The sequence below is a fragment of the Aethalodelphis obliquidens genome, unplaced genomic scaffold (genome assembly GCF_003676395.1).
Source record: "Aethalodelphis obliquidens isolate GAN/ISIS:26980383/991018 unplaced genomic scaffold, ASM367639v1 scaffold29, whole genome shotgun sequence".
Lineage (NCBI taxonomy): Eukaryota > Metazoa > Chordata > Mammalia > Artiodactyla > Delphinidae > Aethalodelphis > Aethalodelphis obliquidens.
The window spans coordinates 16201803-16214152 of record NW_020837973.1 but is presented as its reverse complement, the minus strand read 5'-3'; the positions used below and the strand labels follow the sequence as shown (position 1 = coordinate 16214152).

The 12350-nt window shown below is 33.6% G+C and overlaps 1 protein-coding gene across 1 annotated transcript in view; it reads left to right on the top strand.

Moving 5' to 3' along the window:
- The window catches only part of CDH18 (cadherin 18), a 354098-nt gene that overhangs the window by 248178 nt on the left and 93570 nt on the right, over positions 1 to 12350 (top strand). The window contains exon 6 of the mRNA XM_027125360.1: positions 1619 to 1872. Within this exon, the coding sequence (XP_026981161.1) occupies positions 1619 to 1872 (254 nt within the window). The remainder of the gene's footprint in view (positions 1 to 1618; positions 1873 to 12350) is intronic.

Here is a 12350-nt window from a genome sequence, read left to right as displayed (position 1 = left end):
AATATTGTAATAACCCAGTCTCATCCATGGCCCTGAGAAGTATTCTAGGTTCTTAGTATCTGGTTTGGAAATTAAATGTTTGTTTTTCCTTCTATGCAATCTCCAGTCTTTGGAAAGGCCAATTTTCTAAGGCAATTCAGAAAAAATAAGGGAAATAATCATCAGTAGGACTGATCTTCTGTTTATAAGATCCCATTAAGGATACTCTACAAATTCTCCTTGGCTCTTAGGGTAAAGGAAAATATCTGAGTTCCTCCATAGGGAATGATCATACTTTGATCCTGCCAAGAAAGAAGGCTGCAAGATTGAAGCAGGCTACTGAAAAATCAGTGGCAGAAATAGGGATGAAAAAATATCTATTGTTTCTTTTCATAGGTGTTAATCTATAGGTAATTCACAATGCTCAAAATAAAGGCTGATATCTGTATCACCTGCACTAGCATCAACATGGAGACTTTTGATGTGGCTAATCCTAAATCTAAGCTCATTTTATGTCACAGAGCCTATGCGCGTCATGTTTAACACTTTCAAAACCTTCAGTTCTTACCTAAAAACGTACTTCCTCATGCAAATATTACCTATCTGCTCACACACTTCTCTATCTATGTTTGTATCCTTATTATTTTCATAATACCTACTATGTCTTATAACACTAAATGTCTTATAATACTAAATGTATAGTGGTATGAATGTCTATAAATCTTATAATAGACCATATATTCCCTGGGACAAAACACTAGACTGACCTTATTTTTATTCATTATTGTATGCTAAGCCAAATTCATGACTCCTGACATATATGATTAATAGAAAAAAAATTGGCTGGGTGATTTAAAAAATAAGAAAAAAATAAAAAATTATGACAAATTATTAATGTAAATTCAAAGCTAAAAAGTAAAACTAAAAATGAACAGAATACTGTAATAAAAAATAAAGTTGATCAAAACATAATAATAAAGGGAATAAAAAACAAAACTAATACATGAAATGGTATTAGCAGCAAAAAAGAAATTAAAAAAATAATACAATTAAAACAACAAAAATGAAATTCAAAAGTCTGTATAAAATCTTCTGCTAAAATTTCAAGAAAATATTGTTGCACTGAAAATGTAAACATTTATCCAATTTTAAAATAAGATACCAAGTTTAAAACCAGCAAGATGAAAATAAGATGATAATAGATAAAAATCAATGATATGAGATAAATTGTTTAAATGCAAAATAAAAAAAAATGTATTTTTTAAATTTCTCAAATTAGTAGCAAATATTTTAAACATTAATAATTTAAGCTGAAGAGGAGATAGAAAGAAGTTACCAGAAGAGACTAAGAATGAGTCTGCAAAAATCAATATTTGTTTGACTGTGGGAAATATCCTTTTGTTGCTAGTTATCATCATATTTATGGCTCTGAAAAATCACAATTGATTCAGACGAGTTTCCATGATTTCTGCTTTAGGTGTCACTGTTAAGATAAACTTCATAGTTTCTTTATAAATGCAAGTAGATTGACCTAAACCTATTCATGTTTGTTTGTTTGTTTCAAAGAAAGGAAAAGAAAATATTTGTTCAACAAGTGATGGTAGTCATAATATTGGAAATCTTATTTTTTTTCCCACAGCCACTGAACTATGAGAAAAAGAAGTCATACACCCTCAACATAGAAGGAGCCAATACACATCTTGATTTTCGCTTTTCTCACTTGGGTCCTTTTAAAGATGCTACCATGCTGAAGATCATTGTTGGGGATGTAGATGAACCACCACTATTTTCCATGCCTTCCTATGTCATGGAAGTCTATGAAAATGCCAAGATTGGGACTGTTGTTGGCACAGTTTTGGCACAAGATCCCGACAGTGCTAACAGCTTAGTAAGGTATGGTATACTTCCATCTTTTAGACATATACAGATTTTATTGACTCTCACAGTAATTTAAAATGAATTAAATAATATTTAAAATATTTATTTTCTATGTTATTTTCTTTTTTTTGCATATATACCATTGTATTCTTTTTTTTAACAACTTTATTGGAGTATGATTGCTTTACAATGGTGTGTTTGTTTCTGCTGTATAAAAAAGTGAATTGGCTATATGCATACGTATATCCCCATATCCCCTCCCTCTTGCATCTCCCTCCTACCCTCCTTATCCCACCCCTCTAGGTGGTTGCAAAGCACCCAGCTGATCTCCCTGTGCTATGCAGCTGCTTCCCACTAGCTATTTATTTTACATTTGGTAGTGTATATATGTCACTGCCACTCTCTCACTTCGTCTGAGCTTACCCTTCCCCCTCCTCATGTCATCAAGTCCATTCTCTACATCTGCGTCTTTATTCCTGTCCTGCCCCTAGGTTCATCAGAACCTTTTTTTTTTTTTCTTTTAGATTCCATATATATGTGTTACCATACAGTGATTGTTTTATTCTTTCTGACTTACTTCTCTCTGTATGACAGACTATATGTCCATCCACCTCACTACAAATAACTCAGTTTTGTTTATATTTATGGCTGAGTAATATTCCATTGTATATATGTGCCACATCTTCTTTATCCATTCATCTGTCGATGGACACTTAGGGTGCTTCCATGTCCTGGCTATTGTAAATAGATCTGCAATGAACATTGTGGTACATGACTCTTTTTGAATTATGGTTTTCTCAGGGTATATGCCCAGTAGTGGGATTGCGGGGTCATAAGGTAGTTCTATTTTTAGTTTTTTAAGGAACCTCCATACTGTTCTCCACAGTGGTTGTATCAATTTACATTCCCACCAACAGTGCAAGAGGGGTCCTTTTTTTCCACATCCTCTCCAGCATTTATTGTTTCTAGATATTTTGATGTTGGACATTCTGACTGGTGTGAGGTGATACCTCATTGTAGTTTTGATTTACATTTCTCTAATAATTAGTGGTGTTGGGCATCTTTCCATGTGTTTGTTGGCAATTTGTATATCTTCTTTGGAGAAATGTCTATTTAGGTCTTCTGCCCATTTTTGGATTGGGTTGTTTGTTGTTTTGATATTGAGCTGCATGGGCTGCTTGCATATTTTGAGATTAATCCTTTGTCACTTACTTCATTTGCAAATATTTTATCCCATTCTGAGGGTTGTCTTTTCATCTTGTTTATGGTTTCCTTTGCTGTACAAAAGCTTTTGTTTCATTAGGTCCCAATTGTATATTTTTGTTTTTATTACCATTTCTCTAGGAGATGGGTCAAAATGGATCTTGCTGTGATTTATAACATAGAGTATTCTGCCTATGTTTTCCTGTAAGTGCTTTTTATTGTCTGGCCTTACATTTAGGTCTTTAATCCATTTTGAGTTTATTTTTTTGTATGGTGTTATGGAGTGTTCTAATTTCTGTCTTTTACATGTAGCTGTCCAGTTCTCCCAGCACCACTTATTGAAGAGGCTGTCTTTTCTCCCTTGTATACTCTTGCCTCCTTTATCAAAGATAAGGTGACCATATGTGCTTGGGTTTATGTCTCGGCTTTCTATCCTGTTCCATTGATCTATATTTCTGTTTTTGTGCAAGTGCCATACTGTCTTGATTACTGTAGCTTTGTAGTATAGTCTGAAGACAGGGAGCCTGATTCCTCCAGCTCTGTTTTTCTTTCTCAAGATTGCTTTGGCTATTCGGGGTCTTTTGTGTTTCCATACAAACTATGAAATGTTTCGTTCTAGTTCTGTAAAAAATGCCATTGGTAGTTTGATAGGCATTGCATTGAATCTGTAGCTTGCTTTGGGTAGTATAGTCATTTTCAAAATGTTGATTCTTCCAATCCAAGAACATGGTATATCTCTCCATCTGTTTGTATCATCTTTAATTTCTTTCATAAGTATCTTATAGTTTTCTGCCTACAGGTTTTTGTCTCCCTAGGTAGGTTTATTCCTAGGTATTTTATTCTTTTTGTTGCAATGGTAAATGGGAGTGTTTCCTTAATTTCTCTTTCAGACTTTTCATCATTAGTGTATAGGAATGCCAGAGATTTCAATGCATTAATTTTGTATCCTGCTACTCTACCAAATTCATTGATTAGCTCTAGTAGTTTTCTGGTACCATCTTTAGAATTCTCTATGTATCATATCATGTCATTTTCAAACAGTGTCAGTTTTACTTCTTCTTTTACAATTTGGTTTCCTTTTATTTCTTTTTCTTCTCTGATTCCTGTCGCTACAACTTCCAAATCTATGTTGAATAATAGTGGTGAGAGTAGGCAACCTTGTCTTGTTCCTGGTCTTAGAGGAAACGGTTTCAGTTTTTCACCATGGAGAACAATGTTGGCTGTGGGTTTGTCATATATGGCCTTTATTATGTTGAGGTAGATTCCCTCTATGCCTACTTTCTGGAGTGTTTTAATCATAAATGGGTGTTGAATTTTGTCAAAAGTATTTTCTTCATCTATTGAGATTATCCTATGGTTTTAATCCTTCAATTTATTAATATAGTGTATCACATTAATTGACTTGCATATATTGGAGTATCCTTACATTCCTGGGGTAAACCCCACTTGATCATGGTGTATGATCCTTTAAATGTGCTGTTGGACTCTGTTTGCCAGTATTTTGTTGAGGATTTTTGCATCTATATTCATCAGAGAAACTGACCTGTAGTTTTCTTTTTTTGTAACATCTTTGTCTGGTTTTGGTGTCAGGGTGATGTTGCCTTGTAGAATGAGTTTGGGAGTGTTCCTCCCTCTGCTATATTTTGGAAGAGTTTGAGAGGGATAGGTGTTAGTTCTTCTCTAAATGTTTAATAAAATTCACCTGTGAAGTCAGCTGTTCCTGGGCTTTTGTTTGTTGGAAGGTTTTTAATCACAATTTCAATTTCAGTGCTTGTGGTCAGTCTGTTTATATTTTCTATTTCTTCCTAGTTCAGTCTCAGAAGGTTGTGTTTTTCTAAGGATTTGTCCATTTCTTTCAGGTTGTCCATTTTATTGGCATAGAGTTGCTTGTAGTAATCTCTCATGATCCTTTGTATTTCTGCAGTGTCAGTTGTTACCTCTCCTTTTTCATTTCTAATTCTGTTGATTTGAGTCTTCTCCCTTATTTTCTTGATGAGTCTGGCTAATGTTTTATCAATTTTGTTTTTCTTCTCAAATAACCATCTTTTATTTTATTGATCTTTGCTATTGTTTCCTTTATTTCATTTTCATTTATTTCTGATCCAATCTTTATGATTTCTTTCCTCTGCTAACTCTGGAGATTTTTTGTTCTTCTTTCTCTAAATGCTTTAGGTGTAAGTTTAGGTGGTTTGTGTGAGATTTTTCTTGTTTCTTGAGATAGGATTGTATTGCTATAAACTTCCCTCTTAGGACTGCTTTTGCTGCATTGCATAGGTTTTGGGTCATCGTGTTTTCATTGTCATTTGTTTCTAGGTATGTTTTTATTTTCTCTTTGATTTCTTCAGTGATCTCTTTGTTATTTAGTAATGTATTGTTTAGCCTCCATGTCTTTGTATTTTTTACAGTTTTTTTTTTCCTGTATCTGATATTTATTCTCATAGCGTTGTGGTCAGAAATGATACTTGATAAGATTTCAATTTTCTTAAATTTACCAAGGCTTGATTTGTGACCCAAGATATGATCTATCCTGGAGAATGTTCTATGAGCACTTGAGAAGAAAGTGTAGTCAGTTGTTTCTGGATGAAATGTCCTATAAATAGCAGTTAAGTCCATCTTTTTTAATGTATCATTTAAAGCTTGTGTTTCCTTATTTATTTTCATTTTGGCTGATATGTCCATTGGTTAAAGTGGGATGTTAAAGTCCCCTACTGTTATTGTGCTAATGTCAATTTTCCCTTTTATGGCTGTTAGCATTTGTCATATGTATTGAGGTGCTCCTATGTTTGGTGCATAAATATTTACAATTGTTATATCTTCTTCTTACATTGATCCCTTGATCATTATGTAGTGACATTCTTTGTCTCTTCTAATAGTCTTTATTTTAAAGTCTACTTTGTCTGATATGAGAATTGCTACTCCAGCTTTTTGTTGATTTCCATTTGCATGCAATGTCTTTTTTCATCCCCTCACTTTCAGTTTGTGTGGGTCTCTAGGTCTGAAGTGGGTCTGTTGTAGATAGCATATATTCAGGTCTTGTTTTTGTATCCATTCAGCCAGTCTATGTCTTTTGGTTGGAGCATTTAGTCCATTTATATTTAAAGTTATTATCAAGATATATGTTCCTATTACCATTTTCTTAATTGTTTTGGGTTTGTTATTGTAGTTCTTTTCCTGCTCTTGTGTTTCCTGCCTAGAGAAGTTCCTTTAGCATTTGTTGTGAAGCTCGTTTGGTGGTGCAGAATTCTCTTAACTTTTGTTTATCTAAAATTTTTAATTTCTCCATCAAATCTGAATGAGATCCTTGCTGGGTATATTAATCTTGGTTTAGGTTTTTCCCTTTCATCACTTTAAATATGTCCTGCCATTCCCTTCTGGCTTGCAGAATTACTGCTGAAAAATCAGCTATTAACCTTATGGGGATTCCCGTGTACGTTATTTTTTGCTTTTCCCATTGCTGCTTTTAATATTTTTTCTTTGTATTTACTTTTTGATTCTTTGATTAATGTGGGTCTCAGTGTGTTTCTCTTTGGGTTTATCCTGTATTGTACTCTCTATGTTTCTTGGACTTGATTGACCATTTATTTTCCCATTTTAGGAAAGTTTTCCACTATAATCTCTTCAAATATTTTCTCAAACTCTTTCTTTTTCTCTTCTTCTTGGACCCCTATAATTTGCATGTTGGTGCATTTAATGTTGTCCCGGAGGTCTCTGTGACTGTCCTCAATTCTTTTCATTCTTTTTTCTTTATTCTGCTCCCTGGCAGTTATTTCCACCATTTTATCTTCCAGTTCACTTATCTGTTCTTCTACCTCAGTTATTCTGATATTGATTCCTTCTAGAGTATTTTTAATTTCAGTAATTGTGTCGTTCATCACTTTGTTTCCTCTTTAGTTATTCTAGATGCTTGTTAAATATTTGTTGTATTTTCTCCATTCTGTTTCTGAGATTTTGGATCATCTTTACTATCATTACTCTTAATTCTTTTTCAGGTAGGTTGCCTATTTTGTCTTCATTTATTTGGTCTTTTAGGTTTTTACCTTTTTCCTTCGTCTGTAACTTATTTTTTTTTAATGGGTGGTGCTGTATTCCTGTCTTACTGGTTGTTTGGCCTGAGACATCCAGCACTGGAGTTTGCAGGCAGTTCGATAGAGCCGGGTCTTTGTGCTGAGATGAGGTTCTCTGGGAAGCCTCACTCCAATTATTATTCCCTGGAGTCTGAGGTTCTCTCTTAGTCCAGTGGTTTGGACTCCCACCGCAGGAGCTCAGGCTAGACCTCCACCCTGGGAACGAATATTTTGCAAGCTCCCATTCCCTAGTTTTATCTCTTGGCTCCCATCTAGTCACTTCACATTTTTGGCATCTTTATTCAGAGACACTCTTCTCCTGGAGCCACAGAGACAAACTATCACAGCTACACATCCCATCCATGTTATTTTCTATTAATATAATTCAACTATAATCTTAGCTGATTATTTAACTGAATAAATAACAGATGGGTTTCTGTCAAATTTAGCATACATGTAGCTATCTCCATGAATATATTGGTGACCACACAGATGAGTTTTTTCCATTTGACTTAATAGATGAAAGCATAACTGACTGGAAATATTTAGAGAGAAATATTTAATCACAAAGTAGAGAATGTTTGGTATCTTAGCAATAGGAAGTATAAATACACACACACACAAATGAGGGTTTGGGAATAAACATTCAGCTCTGACTCCTTGTTCTGCCACCATGGCTATAAACCTTTAGGAAATTACTTTTCCTTATTTGTGAAAGAACACCACAGATATCTATATCTCAGAGTTACTGCGAGATTGTTTCAAGCTATGTGCTTTAAGTGCTAAGCAGAGTGGCCTGCACGTAATAGTCATTCAATTAATTCTAACTTGTCCAAGGCAAGTTAGAGACTCACTTCTGAAGACAGGAAGACCAATGTGGGAATTCTGGTGACTTGATTTACTAACTGTGTCATCTTATACAGTCATTCAACCTTGCTGAGTTTTGATATAAAATATATGAACAAGGAATAATAATGTTGCATACATATATTGAGGGAATTAAATTAGGTTGACAGAAAGTACTTAGCATAGTCAGTACATGCTCACTAATATTTTATTATTGTCATATGTCATGGAGAGATAATTAAAGGTTTCCTTGCATAATAAGAAGGGTGTTTGTTTTTGTTTTGTCTCAATTATGACAAAATCAAAGAATTGCATAATGTATAAAACTCTTTACTTACCCTGTATTTATACCCTCAGATAATTCTAAGGCTCTAGAAAGTCTGAACTCTGAAACAAATCTGTCTACTTTTTCTCAAGTTTGTCTTCTCACTTTCTTTAGTTCTCATCCATTTTAACAAAAACTAATATGATAAGTATTCTCCTTGATATCTATGTAATGTTTTGTAAAGTGTTTCCATTTCCTTTTATATAAGCATGATTGTTCTTAAGTTTTTTAAATAATGGCCACAGCACTCATGCCTGGAGAGAAACAATTTTCCAAGCACAGAGGTATGTATTAAACAATTCTGCTTCAACTGTGAATGCAGTAACATTACCTTGTTAGTTGAGAACCCTTCTGTCACACTGAGAGAAAGAGCTGGACATTGCTTGAAGCAGGATAGACAAAGTATACGATATAATAGGCATAAACCCAGTTGTGAAAATTGATCTTTAATTAAGCGATGCAAGCAGAAGTTGATATGCTTATTTGTTCAAGCACAGGAAAGACCACGATGCTTCATCATTCCATAGAATGCCATATTTTAATAGCATTTTTGACACTTAATAAGGAAAATGTGTCTACATTGAAAGTTAACATTATAAAGATATTTATAAATGTAGCCATTTACCAAAAAGAGCCAACAGCTTTTGATAGTAAAAATATTTCCTGCTGTGAGTTTGATGTGGAAATATTTGATAAACGTTGATAAGACTTTTTTTAAAAAACTAAAACTTGATATTAATGATGCATTCTATATTTTTAATTAAAGGAGGTGGGAGGTACATTGATTTTTAAAAGTGATATTTAAAGCACCTTTTATATGCAAATATTATGATATTCCTCAGGATAAAGAAATTAAACAAATGCACACACACAGAGCAGCTTGAAGTCCAGTGGAGAGAAAAAATTTACATCCTTTCATAAGGGTGATAAAAGTCTGATACATATGTAGGGAATAAGTATGCCTGACATCTTCCGGAGGGAATGAGTTGAGGAAGATTGAATTGAAGCTCAAAACCCAGGTTAAGATTAGACAGGTGAAGAATAGAGAACATAACTGCAGTTTGTTGTGTACACAAGGAGCTTAGGTTACCTGTGCGGGAATAGCAAATAATGAGGTTGTAAAAAGATGCTTTAGAGAGATCATGAAAAGGCTTTGCACTTTGTGCTTGGAAAAGGCTTTCCAAATGACATCTTGGAAATTTATCATGACAGCAGTGTCAGTGGGGGGAAAAGATAAATCAGAGTTGCATGAGTGAGTTTAATAAGAAACAGTGATAGGAAGATTTGCATTTCAAAATAAATAATAATGAAATTTCAGAATGCTGTAAAGGGTAGAATATATGTTCCTAAAAGTTAGGCCAAAGGAGGAAAAATTGAGGTCAGGGACAAACTTGTTTCAATGTTGCTCTATATATCCCAACATACCAAAACAAAACAAAACAAAACAAAACAAAAACTATTCCACATAAAACAGTGGTCACCCAAGGGCAAATTCCCCCCTACCGGGGGACATTTGACAATGTCTGAAGACGTGTTTGGTTGTCACAACTCTGTGTGGAATGCTACCATCATTTGTAGGTAGAGGTCAGGGGTGGTTCTGAACATCCTACAACTCACAAGTGAGTCCCCACAACAGAGAATTATCTGGTCTGGAATATCAGTGTTTGAAAAACCCTCACCCAGAGTACACCAAACTGGGTAGTACATTGGTAAAATGGGAGTGCTAATTATACTCATGGAAAGAAATTTTGAAAATATATTTTTAGGAAATGCATACCAGCATGTATATTTCACATATATATGTATTCATGTGAATATTTCAACATACGTTTCATTTAGTAAAAAACTACAAAAAACAAATTATATATAATGGTTCCATTATATTGTTAATTGCTTCGGTAATTGCTCTATATCACTGGGAGCATTTAATTGAACACCAACTATGTTACACACATTCGCCCAGTTGTTGCTATGCAAAGGTGATGGATATATTGTCTTTAAATGCAAATATTGAGAAGCACAAATCCATTAGCATGTACATTATTCTTTCTGCTTTGTTTTGGTTAGACAACTAAAATGAATCCTTCCAAAGCTGCCTTAAAATAATCAGACTCCATAGCTGGTGTTTGAAGGCATAACTTACATAATATTTGTTCTTGATTTTAACAAAAGTGTGTCATTTACATGGGCCTCTAGGTGCAAACAGTGAATAAAGCAGAAAACATTAACAAATACAAAAGTAATCCTCATATTTCCACCTTTCCCAGGAACCAAATATTTGTACTAATTAAGGAGGTGCACATTGAGAGATGTACCTTGCTATGTGCCCTGAAATGCAATTAACTCCAAGTCAGTAGAATTGATAATGAAAGGGAGTTTGAGTCTCACAGGTATTTGTGAAAAGCTTCCTGACTTGTCTTTTGTATTCCCATTTTCTAAACTATTAGTAAGATTCTTCAGATTTCTAAAAGCATATCATGTCTAGCTTTTGTCTCTTTTAACTCAAAACAAGGATATGCAATTTACAGCAATATCATCATCAATTTTCTTAAAAATAAAATCAGAACCAGGCTATTTAACAGTAGTGAAGAAACCTTGATTTAAACTGGCTGTTCTCACTTGCTGGCATACTGGAAATAGAATTCAGGAATTTCCTGAGTAGCTACTGACAGATGAGAAGTCCTATGATGGACACGAGAAGCAGGGGAGTTTTCTGAAAATGTGACCCTATATCATGTGGCTGTTGAAAACAGTGACCACTTGCTGCTTGCTATCTGTGGGCCAGGGGTTTGTAACAGCATGCCTCAAACCCTTGTAACAACCCTAATGAATCTGCAATATCAGTCCCATTTTATAGATGAAGAAACTGAGGTACAAACAGGTAATTTGGCCAAATTCACATAGTGATAAATTGGCAGATCCCGAATTTAAACCCAGTTTTGCTTTACTACAAAAACCCTATTTAAAGCTCCCAAATCTGCCTCTTGTATATTTCAACTAATAATAATAATAAACTGCATTTACAGAAGTCTGATATCACAAAGTAGGAAATGAATGTTTCCCATGTTCAGATGTGTTTCATACTCTGGGAAAAAGAGATGCTGAAGAGAATTCCATTTTTAACTCTAGCATCTCGCAAAAAAAAAAACTGTTCTTTATTTTAGAGTTTCTCCATATTGTAAAGTCAAATACTTATGCCACTTGATTTAGTGCAACATAAAGAAATTATTGAAGCCCTCAATTAATAATTCTCGTAGGATGAAGAGCCTTAGTATGAATTTATATGAGTAAGTATATCCTCCCATCTTTGCTTCTTTTCTACTCTGATTTATAATCTGAATTTATCTATACATTTATTTATTGGTAAAAATTTTAATATTTTCTTTGTATAGAAACTTTAAAGCCATCAGAAAGAAATATTAAAAATCTTGCATAATTTTTTCAAATGCTTACCTTGACATTATTTAGGAAACTATAGCCAATATATATGCTAACATAAGAAATAAAATTGTGATCAGGTTTGGAAATATTTGCTAAATTAAAAAAAAATCTTTCTAAAATATCTTAAAAAAAAAGAATAGTTGCAGAGAATTAGAAGTCATTACTCATCCTGTTTTGAGTTTAATTGTAGCTTCAGAGAATAAATGATTCCAATATATTCATGGAATTCTTATTAGTGTGTTGTTTTCTTACACATTTCTGAAATTTTCACATAGCTCATGATGAGATGGCAGTTAGGAATACCTCATTAATTTAGAATGTTATAACAGCAAAAAATAGATATTTCAAAATAATGACAAGGTCATATGGCAAACTTGAAAAAGAAAGTAAAAATTTTTGATTAAGAAAGTTTGAATACAGGATTCAAACTTCTGAAAAGAAAGACAAGAATACTCAGAAAATCTGTTTCAAAATATATTCATATTAAACTGAGTTTTTATTCTGTTGACCAAATTGATTTATAAAAGTTTAGCTTAGTGAAAGTCAAGAATATCTTAATTGGACCTTTAATAGAAAGCCGTAATATACCCTCATCAAAACTGTCATAGTTTTCT